Raw genomic sequence first — 20,110 nt, forward strand, 5'->3', positions numbered from 1 at the left:
TTCCTTCTGGCTCAGGTCTTGATTTGTGATTGTTCATGTGGAAGAGGGAAAGCAAAAGCTCCATTTCAAGTTTCACTTGACAGTAAGGGAACCCCTAGAAAGAAAAGCATCTGGTCTTGAATCTCTACTTGAATGAAGAGGTGATCCAACCCAGGTGCTGTAGCTCTTGAAGTTCATAGACAAAGAGTATTATGGCTATTTGCTCCTATTCCTCTGACCTTGGCTATGTCTTCTGCTGTACTTAAATCCTATCAGCATGCAGCCAATAAAATCTTAGCACAGATACTGGATTGATCTTCTAGGAGGTCATAGGTGTGCAGACTTCAGGTTTTTTTTTTTATCTAAAGCAGGCTTAGACCAGAAACAAACACATTGATGTTTAATTGAACAGCTACAGTGGAAGAATTTTTGTTGGCTATATATTTATTATGACCAAATACAAGACCATGGTTTCTCACGCAACCTAAGCAGGTTATGCTGCATTTTGGATTGATATCCCAGACTTAGGTCCCTAGGTGCTCCCTTTATTTCGATTTATTAATTTCAATTTATTTCCCTTTAATTCGATAGCACTGGGTCTTACATGTAAAATTTGGCAGTCCAAAATAAGAACTCATGTTTTGTGTCCTCAGGTCTGACCTCCTGAGGCTTGACCCTAATCTTTTTGAAAGCCTTAATTTGATTTCATTTGGAGCTAGGTCAGGCTAGGTCTGCAGAATTGGTAGGTTACATCTGCGTATAAAGATTGTCTATATGTATCTGAGATACAGCAAGAAACCATGGGTCCCAAAGCAGTTCTCAGTCATTTGGCTTCGGAAAGCAAGAAGGCTACTGCATAATACTGCTGTGGTGTGGGGAAACTGAAGGAAATTGTTTCATACATGCACCTGCCATTGTCTATAACCCCAGTTCAAAGTATAGCCACCGGAGAACAGATCAGTCGGTAGATCTCAAGGTGCTTTCTACCTGAATAAATCTAAAAGGCTGCTGTGCAGGAAGATGCATCCTAAATTACACAGCTCTCTTAATGAGCTCTCTTGACTCCCTTGACTAGTTCTCCATGCACATATTGTCCAGCTTTTCCCTGGCTTTACTGACTGCCTCTTTCTTGGCTTTCTGTGTATCTTGGTGGAGAGGATGGGACTTTTTTAGGAAGCTCCTTTGTGTCCTGTATTCAACTCACACACTAAAGTCTGACAAAACTTGCTGGGGTGAAATGCTGATCCAAGTGTAAGAAAACATTTCATACAGATAGTACATCATCAGAACAGTGTCAAAGCTCATAGTACCACATGAAGCTCCCAAGGAAAGTTAATGCATAATTCATCTTATTTCAATTAGTTAGGGAACAGAACTTCCATTTTGATGTTTTTCACATTTTTCACATTTCAAAATGTTTTGTAATATAAGTTGATACTACAAAAAATATCGTCTTATGTGTATATACCTTACTTATAACAGTGCAGGTGTGGGGACAAAGAAACTTGACTTTCAAAGTTCTGAGTGCTTTCTTCTCAGCAAAATAAAATAATTTACTACATTTCCCAACCACGCATAGTTTACTTGATTGACTTCAGGTCCCATATTTAATAAAAAAAAAAAAAGCATAAATTTAGAAAAAATATAATGAAAGTTGGAGTAGAAGAAATTATGGGCTTTAAAGGACTTGACCTATATTCTGTATACACACTTAAAAATAGTTAAGGATCACATTTGCAAGAACAAAATTTATAGGGTATGAAAAAAGACATGTTTTATTCAAACTTGTTTGGATCATAGAACGCCTGTTTCTATGCTTTATATTTTAAAGGACTTCAATGAACATAGTACATCAGTTGCTTTTTCAGAAGCCAACAAGATTCTTAGCTGTGGTTTAAAATGAGAGGAATCTTAGATTTCTGTAATTATTATATCCTGACTTAGTCCAGAAAACAGGCTGCTTTACTGTATTCACTTTTTATCTATGACCCTTGGTATAGTATGAGCTTAAGACCTGTGTTATGTTGTATTCAAAATAACATCCTACCAAACTAATACACTAGAGTGGGAACCAGCTCATACAAAAGTGGCATCCATATCGTACAGGCTAAAGAGATTTGCTCTGAAAGAAGCTTAAGACTCACACTCCATATAAACCAATAGAGGCATCGTCAATTATTTCCTTGGCTTCTTTCTTCAACAGCAGTTTCTCAGCAAAAATCCATGTGAAGCAATGACAGACCTGTGGAATATGAGCAAATATTTGCTTTCTCTGCTTTATTTCCTGGTATTCTTTTGTCTCAGATTTACGGCAAATGATTTTTCTCAGTCTGAACTGCATAAGGATTTATTTTGATCAGCGGCAGTATTGTACTGTGGTTTAATGCTGAATTTACTGTATTTTTTTGTTCTTCTTAGGGTGATACCAATGGTCATTCAGTTCTCTATTCTGATTATGCTGCACTCCGCTCTTGTGTTAATCACTACGGCAGAGGATTACAAATGTTTACCTTTAATGCTTCGGAAAACTTGCTGCTGGATTAATGAGACCTACCTGGCCAGGAATGTCATTATCTTTGCATCCATTCTGATTAATTTTCTTGGAGCCATCATCAATATTGTAAGCTTATAAGGATCCAGGTGATATTATACAGGAAAAGATGATTATTAAATTATTAATCTTGCTACAGGACTTGCTAACTAATATGTTTATAAGCCAGCTATAATTTAAATATAAAAAAAAAAAAGGCACCGTATGACAGCTTTAGGAAATTAAATCTGTTGCTTAAACTTTGTATTTCTGAAATATCTAATTATTTTTCCCTTGTGAGTGTCATCTATCTTTAAAACTCTTTTGTCACTTTCTATTCAATATATTTACCTGTTGAGGACCATTTGTAATTTTTGAACATATGTTTCTTTAAAGACTCTCAATACAAGAAATGCTTACAGATATTAAATTCTTCATCTCACAGTTCTCCCATTAATTAGATTACAAAAAATATGAAAACTGTCAACAGACCCAGAAAATACCTTCAAAGAAAGGATGGAATTGGTCATTCTGTGCCGGTAACGACAGCATGCAAAAAAGAAGTTAAGAGGCACAAATTCTAAACATGTCTTGTCTTGTTCATTTAGTGGTTTGAAAACCCCCTTCATCCTGAATTCACCTTAGCTGAAGTAGCAAACCATGGGCATAGTCACTCAGCTTTCTTTGTAGTCAATGTAAAAAAACACGAATGCCCACAGATTTCTTTCATTTATACTGGTCCCAGTAAAGAGATGTTTCTCCCTCGAGTGCCCCCTGAGGGCTCCTAATTTCCACATCTGCACTAAGTGTCAAATCTAAAGCAAAGTTTATCAGCGTATCTGTGAGGAAATGCATGTACTAAACTTTACTTAGCAGCTGTGGTAATTGACCACAGTGGGCCTGTGTACACATGGTAAAAGGATAGGGTCTTGTATGCAAACGGAATAGATCCCTGATTACCCTGATGTCTTCAGAAATGTGAGATGGCAGCTTTGCGTGAATTAGGTAGGTTATCATGTCAGACAGCCCGGCAGGTGTTGAGGGCTTAGGCAAGAAGGTAAATATCTCACTGATTAAAATTAACATTTTCATCACTTCTGTCTTGTAGGGCAGTTTTTGCCTACAGGTGTAGCAGTGCTTTTTCATCTAAACTTCTAGTTTATTTTCTTCTAAACAAGCCCAGGGAAGTATTTATTGACCGTAAAACCAATGGCAACTATAACAACACAGTAGCACCAACAATTATCCTGTAATAATTAATGGTATTTATGATTGTATCATTGGAGTAAATATGCTGAAGCCTGATACCTCAAGAGTTTGCCTCATCTTTTGCTAACAGATACAAGATCTTATTATATTCTATTGCTGTTATTCTTCCATGACTGAATTCAGGTTTCCAGTATCCAAGGACTCAACATCTGTCTGGGTTTTTTAGTGATACCACACAATCAGTGGTAGGAGAGTTAGTGAGAGAAAGAAGAGTGTAGCCACTGATCATGACCCTTACAGAGAAAATATAAATACAGTAAATGACAGGAAGTTCAGTAGGGCTAAAAACATCCTGAAGACGAGGGCAGTGGTCCATTATAGGATAGATCATTAAGACGTGTTGTAGAATCTAGAAGTTTTTAAATCATGATTGACAAATATCTTTCAAGAAAGATTTACGTAGAATTAAGCATGGTCTTTTAAGCAACGTGATCTCTAATGGGCTATCCATACCCAATTTCCTACGGATATGATGGCAGTAAGATTTTCCTCTGACTTGTAGTGAATTATTTTTTAAGACTGTCCACCTCAGTGTGGTAGGATGGCTAATTCTAAAACAGTCAAAAGAAACAGAATTCCTTTTATTGTCATGCCACTGGGTTTCTATAAAGCAGCAAACAATTATTTTTACTGTCATAAATTCAGAATGGCAATGACTTGAGTCACCAAGGCCTGACCACTACATTAAACAACATTCATAAAACCTCATTATTCTATATGTCAAAATTCTGCCATAATAATAATTTGCCAGGAGGGAGCTGCATGCATTTAAGGACAGGTAATGAAACTCAGTCTTGCAGTGTCCACTGAATTTAAACACACCCAGTTGGAGGGACAAAGATGTTTTCTAATGAGAGGCTTCAATTTCACCAAGGGAGCAAATGAGTCTTGTGGTTCTTGATATCAAGTGCATTCTTATTGTTATAAAATCAGAAAAGAAGTTTCTGATCCTGAAGGTCTTTTTAAAGACATGCAGAGTGGTTTTCATGGCATTCTGCCCTGCAGAGTGGTGCTGTACAACTCATAAACTTTCAGAAGGTACTAATAATTATCTGTTCTCACAGAGGACTGCAGACAACCTAGCTAATGTTGCTGCATTGCAGAGATGACTGAATTGCTGAAAGAACAAACAAGAGAGTTCCAAGTTCAAAATTCATTAGAATTTAATTATAAGAAATTGGGCTTAATTAAACAAACTCTAACCTGTTGGAAAGAAAGGCAGAGAAACTAGCTTGTACATACCAGGCTGATGAAATGACCTAGTATAAGCATCCAGATTGGATTAATATACGTAACACGAGACTCCATCTGCTTTAACTGCTAAAATAAGAAACTACTAATGATTTTTTTCCTGTGTTCTAATACCATGATATATTGCAACTCAACACTGCTGTTTTGTTTAATATACTTGGTGTGAAATGCCATTAAAATAATGCAGGTCATAACAGCAAGAGCAGTTTTATATTCTCAAAACCGTTGTTTTATGAATGAATTTTCATTCTCTTCCATTCTAGGCATCACAACTGCAGTTCTGGGACCACATTATGTCTTGGCATAAGCCATAATGCATGGTACCATGGTATTTTGTCCCATATCTAGAAGGATAACACCGTCCCTTCCAACGTAGCATAAAAAAAAATGCTTGCAAACAAGTGCACACATGAAATCTGATTTTGTGTTTCCAATTCAATAACTTTCTCAATAGTTTGTAAAAAAGTATAAGCATTTTGAGAGGGTAATTCTTAAAAAAATCAAACATCACTCTTCTGAAATTCCCAGAGGAGCTCATTTTTCCTCTTTGCAACAAGAGATTATATGAATGCTACCCAGATGCTGAATGTCTATAGCTTTTATAGCTCCTCCCTTTCCATTTCACCTCCACAGTATGTCATCTTACTGTCAACTTAGCCCTTGGTGCCAGCTAGGGAGCCAGTTCTATCCCTGAATCAGTAGCCACACGAACACTTCGTCACCAGTGCACAATGTAGCCCTGATTTATTTATTGTTTTCCTTTCTTCACAGCTATGGTGTGATTTTGACAAACCAGTAGCCCTGAAGAACCAGACATTCAATTCATCTGCATCTTCCACAGACATCTGTTCCTATCCTGAGGTATTTCCAAGGGTACTTTTGAATCTGAGGCACAGATCAATAAAGATTACATGGCAACCACTACATGGAATCAATGATCTGTGTACTGGTAGCAGAGTCAGGTGCCTCAGCAGCACTGTGAAGCTGAATCTTTGCATTTATCCATATGCTGATCAAAAAAGCAGAGGCTGGTTACAAAAGGAATTAATCTTACAGTCTAATGGGGTTTAACAGTCTAACAGAGTTTTAACCTTTGTGCTTCATACAGAACCTTTAGGCTGGAAACACATCCAGTGATGATTTGATGAGCTGAGTGCAATAAAACACATTACTTAATTCATATGAAGCTAATGGAGACTAATACTTACAAAGCAAAACCATCAGTCATTCTGCTTTAGTTATTTTAAATTTGCATTTGGAGCAAAGAAAATCCTCTCTATGATGAGTAAGCAGGCAATAAAATCAATGGGTTGATCATGTGTGTAGATAAACCATAGAATCATAGAATTCTTTGGGTTAGAAGGAACCTTCAGATCATTTAATTCCAATTCCCCCCTGCCATGGACAGGGAAATAAATGCAATATGTTGGTTAGAAGGTCATATGGCAGTGTCATAATACCGCCAGCAGTCTGCTGCCAATTGCAGGGATGCAGACTTTCCTACAGAACAATTGTACTAAAGTAACTCTGTACTCAGAAAAATGAATGCAATCTCTCCTAAAGCTGTGTGATAGGACTTAATTTAAACTACATTTGGACTGTGGGTGTTGATGCTGCTATTTTAAATCTGAACAGCTCATGGCCATGATTATCTCTCTATATCCAGTATCAACTGCATTGATTGCATTTGACAGATGACTAATCATTGAGAGAAACAAGACAATGAAAAGATTAGAAAATGATATATGAATAAAACTCCCAGGCATCAAATTTTAAGAGAATAATTTAACTAAGTAGACATGCAATATTGAAAATAATGTAAAAAAATCACAATAAAACCCCACCCAACCTTTGTCTTTATCCTCTCTTCAAGTAGCATGGGAAAGGAATTAAATCCTGATTAATGTGGATCTTGTACAAGTTTAGAAGGAATACAAATTATTGTCTCTCAGTTGGCTTTTTGTTGAAAAACTAGTACATGCAGCATCTCTCCCTTTCTTTTTTAATGACCTGAACTCCGGTTCCTTTCTATTACATTGAGAATGCCATAAAAACACTTAGAAGGATTTCCATTGACATGGAGGTGCCCTGTAAAATAAAGAATTTGTAATTTCACATTCTGTTTTAACAAAACCCCTACTTTCAAAGTTCCCTATAACCTAAGAAGACGTAGCTGAGCACTGAAATTAGAAGCAAATTTTTTTATACTTCTGATTTTTTTATCATTTATGTAGACATTTGTGGAGTCCATATGTAGTCACTGATCATCAAAAGTAATCAGTGCTGTTTCCTATACAGTATTTTGTCTTCACTGGTGTGCTGGCAATGGTGACTTGTGCAGTCTTTCTTCGTCTCAACTCTGTCCTGAAGCTGGCAGTACTTCTCATCATGATTGCGATCTATTCTCTGCTGACTGAGACAATTTATGCTTCCCTTTTCCTTCAGTATGACAACTTTAACCACAATGGAGAGTAAGTGTTCACAGCCCCGTTTAGAAGATGCTTTTTAATAAGGTAATGGGTACTGAGCAGGATTTGTCTTTTATGTCTCCAATAGTTTATCCATGTTGCTACAAATACGTATTACAATGCATATACATTGGTTGCATCTGTTTGTGAAAATTACAGAGATACTGACTGAAATTCTCACCTCAGTTTAAGAAAACAGGAGTGAAAAATTTATTTTTAGGGGCAGGTTTTTAATCTAATAAAAGCCAAACTATAACATGTAGTTGCAAAAGATATAAGGGATACAAGGATGATCCTATTGTAGAAATGCATTTGAAGAACAGACTCCTCCTCCCAGACTTTCTTCCCAGCAAGAGGAGTTGAAGAGGAGGACAGAAGAACCACAGTAATTTGCAGAGTCAGAGATGCATTAAGTATTGCAATAACTTAATCTAGAGCAGCAGTGATTTAGGTCATTCAGAAAAACACTTCAGTCTTTGATAATTGACCAGTTTGGTATGGCAGTTACTTGTGCTTGTCAGCACATTCCAAATGAAGATCCCCAGCATAACAGAAAAGCATGGATTTGCAATAAAATTAGCTCTCACAACAGCCACATCTTTATACATATTGAGGATCCACAAGCCTATCTTTCCTTGCTAGCTTCCTACAGTAGCCAGGTACCAAAGATTTGGGGTGCAATTATTTTTTCTAATGCTAGTTGTTCTCCTACAGATAATGATATGACATGCAGCATATTCACAGCAGATCCCAGCAAACACGACAAATGGCAGTAAGCAATACCTTGGCTAAGTAACTAGAAGTAGAAATCATGTTCATTGTCTTTAATTATTGTCACTAATCAAGCATGGTAAAGAAAGATTCTCCCTTGTATGAAAATCTTTGAGAATTTAGAGTAGTTTCTATTCCCTGTATCAGTAAAATTCTCCAGTGGCTTTTCTTACAAGAATATCCTCTAGAGTAGCCAACAACCCAGGGGACAGGGAACTTAACTGAAATACTCCACTCTCAGGACAAGGATCTGAACTTCAGTTCTGACATTAAGGAACATGAGGTTCAAAGCTGTGTGCCCAGAAACTTATCTTTTTTCTTAACTATACCAATTAGTTGAATAAAAGGTTTTGCAACTCCCACCAAAACTCATCTAGCTCACATATTTGTGGCTATAGCTACATCACACAGTACACAAAACCAGATGAGTTCATAACTAAGACCTTTGAGGCTGTTGCATTTAGCCAGTGTACAAGAGGTTCTTCTGGATTAAAATCTTTGGTAGGTTTTATTTCAGACAACTTCAGAATGTGAGACATTTGGATTCCAAATTATTTTAGATGACAAAGATGTTTTCTGCTGTCTTTTGCTCTATACTGTTGACTCACCCCATAGTGGCTCATTTCCTCACAGTACATTCTTTGCTAAGCCCACAAAGTCAGTAGAATTAGCTCTCTCACAATAGTTTCCTTTTGGTTTAGTCTCCACCAAGCTCTGCTCTTTCTCTCTAATATGTCAGTCATAGGACTCCTGCTCTGAAAAATATCACCTGATTTTTTTCTCAAAATTACTATGAAAAATGGATTTTATATATTTTTGAATATCGAGGTAGACAGAAGAGTGTCAGAAAGTCTCTTCCAACTTTTGCTCCTTTTTTACTCCTTTATTATATTTTCTTTTTCACAGCTTCAGCACTTCTTAATCATTTCCTCAGCTTTCAACAAAATAATTTCCAAGTATCCATGTTTGGTTCATCTCCAGATTTAGTGCTTTCTCCCTTTTTTTTAACTATGAGATTGGCCCTACCAGTTCCCCATCCTCCTAATTAATGTCTTTTCCTTTGGGAAACATGTCTTTTTGAAACCCCATGATATTACAGAGATATTCACTTTCTTCAGTTTTTTTCATCTTTCCACATAACTGTAATTTTTCCTCATATTTGGAACCCCCTTTAACTGCTCTGGACACTTTTCACCTTATTTTGTCACATTCTCTTCATGCTCCACACACAACACCTCAGCAATTTCACACAGCAGATTTTGTGCAGCCAGTACCTTTTTGGCTCATCTTTGCTTTCCTACTGTGTGCAGTTTCCTTTACTTCCCATGTAGTAGGCAAATATTTCTTCTCTGTGCTTCTCCTTGCAGCTCAGTAAAACCAGTCCTAATTACTATTTGCCATTTGTTTGGTTCCCCTTCGATCCACACCTCTTCCCTTAACTCACCTGTCCTCTATTCTTTTCTCACAATACAGGGATATTTAACTTTCAGCATCTGACTTGGGGTTCGTCTTTCATCTCCAGGCCAATTCATTGGGCTTTTACATTCACAGTCTGGAAGTTTGTCTTTCCCAGCTCTGACCTCAACCTTACCCCATCCAGATCCCACTCCCTGTACTCTGCAGAGGCTGTGTTGTTTACCAGGCTCCCAGAAGAGGCTGACTGACACAGAGCTTGACTATCACATTTGAAAGAGGAAGGTCATCACCATCTGTGTACCTATAGTAGGCTACAGTTGAGTTATTTAATACATTTGTCTCCAAACAGTGAGGACTACAATTACACTCCTTTTCTCTTGAACTAATTATTGCTAAGTTAAATTCCCAAATGGAAGGGATTTTTTTAAAGAACAATGAAAAGCACCAGGAAGCATTATGAAATGAAATTTCTGAACAATTGCAATACTGAAAAATCAATAACTGTCATTTACTTTGGATTTTTTTTTCCAGCACAGACTTCCTGGGTACAAAGGAGGCATCTTTACTACTGATGGCAATGTTCCTTTTAGCCGTATTTTATCATGGTCAACAGGTAATGCAAATATTTGCTTTAGCCATTGCCTATATCACTTGCAATTACAGGATGTGACAATAATCACTTTCAAAATACCAGCTGCCTTTTTATCCTCTTGAGCATATGACCTTTAACAATTTAATAAACCCTATGCAGAATTTGATTAAAGAAAACCCACTTCTAATTCTGCCTAGCATTCTTAAAGAACATGTGCAATATGCTATTCAGCAATATACAAGTGATATTGAAATTCCTAATAGAAATTGAAGGAACAAAGAGGACTTCATTTATCATGGCATCGTATTGCTTCAGTGCATTTGAGAAGGCATAAAATCGAGATGAAGAAAGGGAAGAACAAACAGAAAATAATAAAACTCCAATGCAACAGCTTAGCGTCTTCATAAAGGAAAAACAACAGATTTGAGGTAATGAGAAAAATCTGCAGTTAAGCACCACCACTAACTTCTTCAGGTCATAGATCATTTGCAAAAATTCTTTCACATGGACTTAGATGGCAATCGGGATTTAGGGGCCTCAGAGCTTTATGACTGATATCCCAAATTTGTGATAAGCCATATAATATTCCCAATGATTCTTAGCATACCAAAGATACAAACCTACAGTCTTGGGAATCATCTTAAGTGAGACCAAGGAGTAAGAAAGATAACTAAAGGTGCTTATGTAGAGCAAGAATTAGGCAGAATCCAGGCAATGCTCTTCAGGATCACAATTCTGAGTGCAAATACCTGTCTCTACCAAAGCCCAATCCGAGGTGTTTAAATGGATTTTCCAGCCAAGAGACCTGTTTTCCATCCTGTTAATCTTCCTTCCATAAAAAAGGGTGGCTGCACTCAACTGCCTTTGGAAATGGTCCCCGAGATGTGCTAACCCCTGCATATCCTCCCAAATAATTCATAGGGCCACTTGGTCAATTTAACAATATCCAAGGGCAGTGCCCGGGACCATTTTCTTGTATTGTTTAATTTCTTATTATAGAGTTAACCCAAAGGTCTCTGTATAAATGCCAACTAAAAACATATATAAAAATTCCATCCCGAGCACATTTAAAAAAAACTCATCACTAATTTGAATTGATGGGAAGCACAGCTAACTCCAATCAATCTGCCCTCTGGCACAACTTTACTCTTCACAAACTGCTGAAGTGTTCTGAAGTAGAATTTCTTAAAAGTTGCCTCATTCTAGGTGGATTTACAGAAAGGATTACTTTTGTAAGATTATCTTCATGGGCCTTTAATTTCTGAACGACTAACTACTGTTCCTTATCCATTGTAATTTAAAGTTAATCCCCAGTTTTGCACCCAGAATTCGAAGTCAGATTCAAGAAAAAGTTGTCTAATCACACTTGGCTTTTTCTTAAAATCTTACCCATGCTTCAGACAATAAATTTTGAGGGTCTTTTGTGCTAAAACCACAATTAAAAGTAGTCTTGTCAATGTCACGTGACATCAAACTAAATAAACTAATTCCCTATTAGAAATTAAATTTCATCTAGAAGCACATTTTAGTGTAGTAAGAAAGGATATATTCTTATTTTATCCAGAGTTAAACTATTTTCAGTGGTTGAAGATGTCCCTTTGGGATGTAAATCCTTTTTTCTCATTCTCTAAGGAAGAATATGCCATCCATCAAATGCTGATCCTTACCTTGTGTTTTTCTTGCCTGTGGGAATTGTCTGCAGAGTGGTGGGGTTGTACAGCATTTAGAGAACATAGGTACTACTAGGCTTTCTGTGTAATACATCTTTATTTTCTTCACTCACTACGGGAATTAGGAGTGTTTCATAGAGCTATGTATCAGAGAAAGAAAACTTGGACATTTCAAGATTTATGTTGCAGTCATAGAATGAATCATAGAATAGTTAGGGTTGGAAAGTTATTTTTATTAGCTCCACCATACCCAGGAACATTTCTTTACTGTATAAAAAAATAAACCTAAAACTCAACAGAACTCAACTCAATTTGTTAGTTTTAACATATATCAGAACTCAGCAAAGCATCTTCTTGAAATGTTCTATTTTCAAACCTCATATGTAGCACACCCTTTTATCTCTGAATTGAAAGGGTGATCTCCATTGCCCACTAGTGATGTAAGAAAAATATTTCATGTTACAATGTGATTTTAAATAACCAAAATGATGTTATCTGAAACGTAAAGATTAGCTGCTGCTATTCTGAGCTAAGCCTAGAGATGTGAAATTTTCCTGTACAGCTGTAAAAAACTGTACTGTTGTGGGTTTTTTTTCAAAGCTCTTATTGTAGTATTGTCGAATATTGGAAGAATCAAAGAACTCAGAATCCACCAGCAACTCCTGCTCCAAGCCAACCTCTAAAATACCTTTAGAACTTCTTGCAAAATTACAGTCAGTGTTACCTTTTCTCAATCAGACAAAGGTCAGTTATGATCTGGTATGGGCTCTGTCTTCCAGAACAAAAAGAAAGGGAAAGAAAACTGAAAAAAAAATCTTAAAAACATTTTAAAATACCTTTTCCTGACAGTTTTTATGGTGCAGTTAATTTAGGGAATTAGTAGTCACAAAATGGAAGATCAGAATATGAGAATTGAAAAGACATTAATTGTTTATAAACGTAGCAATAGCATCTAGAGGGCAAGTAAGCCACTACTAAATAACATACAAGCTTTGGAAGTCTATATAAAGCCAAAGCCACTTTTGTATTTTGGGAAGAAAAGCTCCCTGGAGCTATAAAGGACTTATAAATCTTTTTGCACCATGCTTTGCATTTTCTTCTAAACCGTTTGCTATTGGTCATTGCTGGTGACAAAAACTGTGAACAGGATGAGTCACTAAACAATCCCTTTGTAGTCACTCTCACCCACTGCAGGCTTGCCCTTTATCTCAATTTGGCATGTGAATTATATCCCAACCACTTCCTTAATCCCAGCACTTTTTGGCAAACCTTTTGAGGTCTCTCCCAACTGCAAAATCCATTTGCTGATATAGTATGTTGATCCGCTGGGTGTTTGATAATTATCTCTAGTTAGAGCATCTGACTTCACAAATATATTTTCTCTTTCAGTTTACTGCACACAGATATATCTCCATCATTTTCAATAAGGCTGTAGCTTAACAAGTCACCAGTTGAAATCTGCTTAAAAGTGTCCTTCGGTTTAATGCACCCAAAAGTTCTGGCTGTGTTGGTCTTGTCCATGTGCTGACACACATGTGTCTCTCAGGCAAGCAACATGATGTTTCAACATGTTCCTTGCTTCAGCTACCGGACAGTTGTCATTTATGTATATATGATTATGCATTTATATATGTATATAAATACACAATACATATATATGTGTGTGTATATAGAAGCTGTGCAGGAATCTTCCTTTTGTTCTGTACATATACAACACTGAAAACCATTTAACTTTGGTTCATATCTGAGGGTGTCAGGCACTGCCACTGTGCACATACTAAATTGTGTTTGCAGACTGGATTCACAATACATCAGGGACAGAGTGTTTGAGAGGGTATCAAATAGCATGTCTTTCACTAGCTTTTTTAAGACATAAATTACAAATATCTGTATGTCCCAACAGTAGAAATACTTCATTTTGATGCCAGAGAATTGAAAGTCTTCTTTGGGAGTGCATTGGCTATTATATATAATTTTGCTGAAAGATGCTAATCCTTGAGAAATAAGCTCCCTGTCTCTGCAAAGTGTTTAGGATGACCCTTGTGCTATTTCCTCATTAAACACATTTCATTTAAAAACACATATGAAAATAGGAACATATTTATTTCATACCAATACCAGTATCTTCCAATACCTTATCTCCTGTCTGACTCCACTATCTAACTGATATAGAGATGTTTAAAAGGAGAATAATTTTGTGACATTTTCTAGCCACTGATTATAGCAATAATATGACAAATATTATTCTGCCCAAGGTTTCTCTGAGATATTCACCATACACAAGGCAAAGAAATAACCTCTTTTTCTGGCATTGAATGTGGATATATGGCAGGAGCAACCTGCCAGGATGACAATATGATCTCCACTCTTATCTACTCAGGTTTTATTTTTGCCTTTTTTTTTTCTTTCTGGAACTACAGCTTGAATACACAGCAAGGCTGGATTTTTTGTGGCGTGTACAAGCAAAAGAAGAAATCAATGAAATGAAGGAGTTAAGGGAGCACAATGAAAACATGCTACGGAATATTTTACCCAGTCACGTTGCTCGTCACTTCCTGGAGAAGGATCGGGATAATGAAGTATGTATCAGCTTTATTTCTGATACTTTTGTCTGATTGGCAAAAGAAAAGCAAATCTGTTAGAAACTGGTTAGAACTTAGTTCTCGATAGGATTCATTACATAATTCATTATATTACATTTGATCAACATTAAAAAGACAGTCATATTTTAAAGTGAAATGTTCTGCCCTTCTAGGACCACATATAAAGTGGTGTTCCCAGGTTCAAACTGGGTTCCCAGGTTCAAATATGGACCTACTAATGCAAGTCGAGTGGAGGGCCACACTGACTGGGGGTGAGGACACGTAGCATGATGAGAGACTGAGAAAGCTGGGTTCATTTAAATTTAAGAGGAAAAGGCTGAAGGAGGATTTTGCTACTGTCTTCCACCACCTAATGAGTGCTTATAGAGATGACAGAGCAAAACTCTTCTCCAGTGTGCAGGTGGAAGGACAAGAGGCAATGACACAAGTTGCAGGAAGAAAAATCTCAGTTGGATACAAGGGAAAAAAAAAATCCCCAGAAAAGGGGTCATTATAGAGGGATCCTGAGAGGTTGTGAAACCTCCAGTCTTTGAGATACTCAACCCTCAACAGAACAAGGCTATAAGACACCTGACCTGCTTTGAGTGGGAACTGTATTAGATGACTTTCATGTCACTTCCAACCTATGAGTCTATGAAAATCTAGTATTTATAAAAAAGATATGTGAATTTAACATAATGCCTGTGAAACCTTAACACAGCCCAGTGTTGTAGCAGTATTATTGCAGCCCTGCCAGTTATTATGGAAGAAACCTGTGCAACAGCCTGCAAGAGTCCTGAGCCTCTCTCATCTTCAGACCCAAGAGAACATTTTCACCATTTCAAATTGTCTCTGAATTGTCTCCTTGGGGCAGTTAACAAAATGCTCATTTCAGAAACATAGTTTGTGGCTATATTCTTAAAGAATATTCATAATACACACAGGCAAGCTTGATAAGGGAATCTCCGGATGTTCCAAAGACAGAGTTTGAAGAAAGGTTGCTGAAGGGATAAAGGAAAGTTCAGAATTTGTTTCTGAAACCAGCAGTAAGTCACTTACTCATTATCTGAAATAAGGCAAATACATATTATAGTATCATCTGTGAATAAAGGCTATTGTATGGTGAAACCGGGAGTTACTCATGTAATTTTGGAATCATCTTTTATAGTGAAGAGATTGCAGATGTTGCAAGATTCAGACTGCCAGACGTATCTATTCATTGTGCAGCAAAAAGGAATCAAGACTACCCTCTTCTGATTATACTTTTTGGAAATAAATGTAACCAGAAGAATTAGACTGTATAATGAGGGATCACGGTGTTCTGAATATATGATTTCAAATATCACCTAGGGAAGGGCAACATAGTGAGAAGCTACAAGAAAAGGCACTTTAGAAATGTGCCTCTTGAGGAATTTTACACTCTGTGGGTATTAAACACCACTCTGCACATAAGAAAATATCTGTGTGAAAGCAACCAGGTTAAAAGGCTTCATCGCAAATGGAACAGACCTCGATACCAACCATGAGTGTGTGCTGCCATACCTGAATTATGGATTTTCAGGGAATAAGTGTCCTTTCTTACACATTCATTCACATACACTCACATGCATAATAATCTTCAGAAGAAAACAGATTCCCCATGGATCACTGCTGATGCTTCAATAACTTGCCACTGAATTCAATTCCACCACCCCTGCTTTTTGTAAGGCAATTTCCAGAGTGACTATACTTGGAGATGATTTATGCATGAGCTGGCTGGCTGTAACATCTACCAGATTTCAGTACAATCAATCCTGCAGTTCATGTCTGGCTATTAAGTTAATTTCTCTGCTCTCAAAAAATGAATTCCCAAATGTGTACTGTAAGCGTTTTCTCATGGATGTATTATTTCTGTCTTGAGGCTTCTTACCAAAAATAGAAAAAAGGAGCAGCTGAAGGCTCAGCCAGTTGTTTTCTATCTTCATGATCTGGTCAAAGAGTATGGCTGAGTATATATGTACTTCTCTTAGCACATATTGTTGAGTTTTCCATAAGCATCCATGAACTACCATGTGCATTTCTTTTATTCTGTACCTACAAAAGGGAATAAGAGTGTCCTTAGAATATAGCTTCCATGAACCCATAGATATTCTTCAATGAAAGGACATGTAAGGGCAGGAAGGGAATCGATCATGGGGTTTTTCTGAAGCTCTGCAGTACCTTTGGAAACTAACAGAATTTTCCCACTTTTGCTGTAGGATGATTTGTAAAAGAATCTACAGAAGTAGCAGCATTTGCAGCATAGAAAAGTACAGGGCAGGGGTTCAGGATGCTTCTCTAGGGAAAATCTGGATGAAGGAAGGAGTCTGAGGTGTTCACATCAGGTGGTGTATGACATCCACCAGTAAGCCCTTTTATCATGAGACCAAAGCACTAAAATTTCTGAAAGTACACGAAAAAGAACATTGAGAAACAGCTGTTCCAGGTCAGAATGTCCTAAGAGAAGACCCAGAACAGAAATGAAAGTATCCACCATTGAGTAAAACAACAGAAGCTGAACCTAGAAAAATCTTAAACGAAACAGAATGCATATGGTTATGGTATATTAGCCACTAGAAAGCCTACCAGGAGTTGTGGGGGAGATCTGTCCTTGGCATTTTTAAAGTTGAAGTTGGTTTTGTTCCTAAAAATGTGCTTGGCTTCAGAGAAATTACCACATTCTGGGGAGGGACTCTTCATTGGGGACTGTAGTGGCAGGACAAGAGGTAATGGGTTAAAACTTAAACAGGGGAAGTTTACATTGGAAATAAGGAAGAAGTTCTTTACTGTGAGGGTGTTGAAGCACTGGAATGGGTTGCCCAGGGAAGTTGTGAATGCTCCATCGCTGGTGGTGTGCAAGGCCAGGTTGGACAGAGCCTTGGGTGACATGGTTTAGTGTGAGGTGAGGTGTCCCTGCCCACGCAGGGGGTTGGAACTGGATGATCTTAAGGTCCTTTCCAACCCTAACTATTCTGTGATTCTATGATTCTCACATATATAATGAGAAGAACCCATCAATAAATAAATATCATTCAGTACCAGTGATTTATATGAATAACATAAGTGGAAACATATCCCAGAGCATACTCTGTCCTCCTGTGTCTGACTCTTATAATCTGCTCTCTGTTCCCAGAGAGTCCATTGTCATGCTCACTTCTTTTTTTCCCTCCTTTCAAACTCTAATAGCAGGAACCTCTCCCAGAGCCAGGCAACCAAATAGCTCCATAGTCATCTTAGGAGAACCACGGTTTACCACAGAATAAGGGCTCTCTGAAAACCTTGAATAGACGAGCTTGCATAGAGCTGCAGTAGTGTGAAGTATAAATTACATACCAGAAAACGTGGCCACTGAGAGGACCTTCTAGAAAGAGGTCACATGAGACTCTTTAAATGGTCTGATTCTTGATAATTACCAGATTTAGAAATACATTGTCAACTGCAAACATTTGCGAGACAGACTTAAACACCAATAAATGACAAACATTTTCCTTTTACTTGCCTAACAGTGTTTGATTCTCTGGTATTCACACTTGCAATTGCATCCTTCATTTCTTCAAGTGGTTTCCATAAAAACAAAACATGAAAAATTCTGTTTCCTTTTTGTTGGTGTAGCTTCCTGACCTCTGAAGCAGAAAGAGCAGAGCAGGCTTTCAAAGAAAGGGCAATCCCTGCTTATAATCTGTGATAAAAATGTGAAAGCTTTCAGCCTCCTCCTGTTGAAATAGGCTAACAATATACTAATGCTAACCTCAAATATAAGGTACCATGCATGGAAAAAATAAGAAGCCAATTACATTCTCCTCCCTACATTACCACTTCAACACTTTTTTCTTCATTGTTCTTTTAGGAATTATACTCTCAGTCCTATGATGCAGTTGGTGTGATGTTTGCTTCTATTCCTGGATTTGCTGACTTTTACTCTCAGACTGAGATGAATAACCAAGGAGTAGAATGCCTACGTTTGCTGAATGAAATCATTGCAGACTTTGATGAGGTAATACCAGCTACTAGAGAAAATCTGATATTGCTTAAACGATGAGCTCCCAAATTATAAATATGTCGTCCTAAATTGTCAAATTTAGTAACTATTCTGCTTCCAATAAAGGTCTGATATTTTTATTCCAATTATAACTATTTAGCTTTTTTGAACTTAGTCTTGTCAAACTTTGGTCTTAATGACCTAGTGAAATAGAGACTGAAGTCAATAGTTACTTGAGTGTAAACACATATAAATAAAAGCACACTGCTCTAGTGTAACTAGAAATAGACTATGTCTCAGTTTGAAGAAAGGTTGAAGATATTTGAAACAGTTCTGGAAAGCAGTGGTCTAAAAATCCAAACAGCTAAAAAACTTGTTTCGGAAGACACTGGTTGAATGCACTCAAAGAATGTAAAAGGTAAAACAGTGTCAAATTAAATGTGAAGCAGGCAGCTCAGGAGCAAATGCTGGGTAGAGAGTGAAAGCAGGTGACTTATTAACTGAGGCGACTTGTTTGGTCAGGTATGTTATACAGAGGTAAATGACATAAAGCTGTTTGCTTTACTGAGGAATTCAGAGGTGAAGGTTGATTTAGGAAAGGACACCCCTTTAAGAAAGGGAGCTGAGGAAGGGTAAGATGAATAGGAGAAGAAAAGTCAGATCCTCAGTGTAGCTGTTGCTAGGTGAAAGCAAGGAAAACCTAGAAAGTGAAGAGAAAGTCAACAGCAAGTTACATATTTGGTATTGCATCTCTGCCAGCTAGTTAGTAAGGAAGCTTAAACAGGTGGTATCACGCCCTGCAATGAGCCTAAGAAGAATTAGAAAAGGGGACATAACCTATACACTGCAGCAGTTTTCAGGAGTGTGTAGCCCTATTGAGTTCCCCAAATGATAGAAGTAGAATCTGAGCCATCCCTACTCAGCAGTGAGATTGGATCTGTTTGCCAGACTAGAATGGTCCAGAAAGAAAAGAGGAGAGGAAAGGGGGAGGTCACACTGGTATCATTGGTCTGTGACTCCAGTAGTGGAGGGGGTATTTAAAAAGAAAATGCAAAAAGACATCCTTTACAGAATTCTGCTGAGCAAGGCAAGATTAGCACTGAACTGGACAACAGGGGAGAGGGCACGTGGATGGCACAAAATCATTGAGAAACAGTAAAAAATCCTACCCAATAAACCATGTTCTGTTTAATCTCTGCTTATCCCAAGGGATTTTTGAATTCAGTTCTGTGTTGTGGTAGAGTATCAACTGAATAATTGATGAGTGTATCCTCAACTTAAAATTAAGATGCAATTCAAGAAAACAGAATTTGTTCCCTTAAAAGGAGCTGTATCTGGATCTCACATCCCACACGGACTATGTAACCACAGAGCAATTGTTTTAAACACAGAAAGGAAAAATCTCCACTTAGGTTGTGATTTGTAGAAAAAAAGAACATCTTTTACCACTTTGGCTCACAAATTAAAAAACATTATCAGAATGCAAAAGATCGAGTTTCTGAAAGAAGACAAGAAGGCATACTTAGTCTTTTCATCTTTCAGCTTAATCTGGACCAGGATTCTGTCCATAGATTAAGCATACAGA

The 20,110-nt window shown here is 37.4% G+C and overlaps 1 protein-coding gene across 2 annotated transcripts in view; it reads left to right on the forward strand.

Annotated features, from left to right (window-relative positions):
* Positions 1-20,110, forward strand: part of ADCY8 (adenylate cyclase 8) — a 119,796-nt gene that overhangs the window by 91,313 nt on the left and 8,373 nt on the right. For both annotated transcript variants that reach the window (XM_057429791.1, XM_057429790.1), the window contains 6 exons: positions 2,398-2,599; positions 5,801-5,890; positions 7,328-7,500; positions 10,216-10,297; positions 14,367-14,525; positions 18,394-18,540. In XM_057429791.1, the coding sequence (XP_057285774.1) occupies positions 2,398-2,599; positions 5,801-5,890; positions 7,328-7,500; positions 10,216-10,297; positions 14,367-14,525; positions 18,394-18,540 (853 nt within the window). The remainder of the gene's footprint in view (positions 1-2,397; positions 2,600-5,800; positions 5,891-7,327; positions 7,501-10,215; positions 10,298-14,366; positions 14,526-18,393; positions 18,541-20,110) is intronic.

This window comes from Pezoporus wallicus, unplaced genomic scaffold (assembly GCF_028554395.1).
Source record: "Pezoporus wallicus isolate ANWC-B61680 ecotype Strahan unplaced genomic scaffold, APGP_CSIRO_Pwel_v1 contig_7545, whole genome shotgun sequence".
In the NCBI taxonomy this organism is placed as follows: Eukaryota; Metazoa; Chordata; class Aves; order Psittaciformes; family Psittacidae; genus Pezoporus; species Pezoporus wallicus.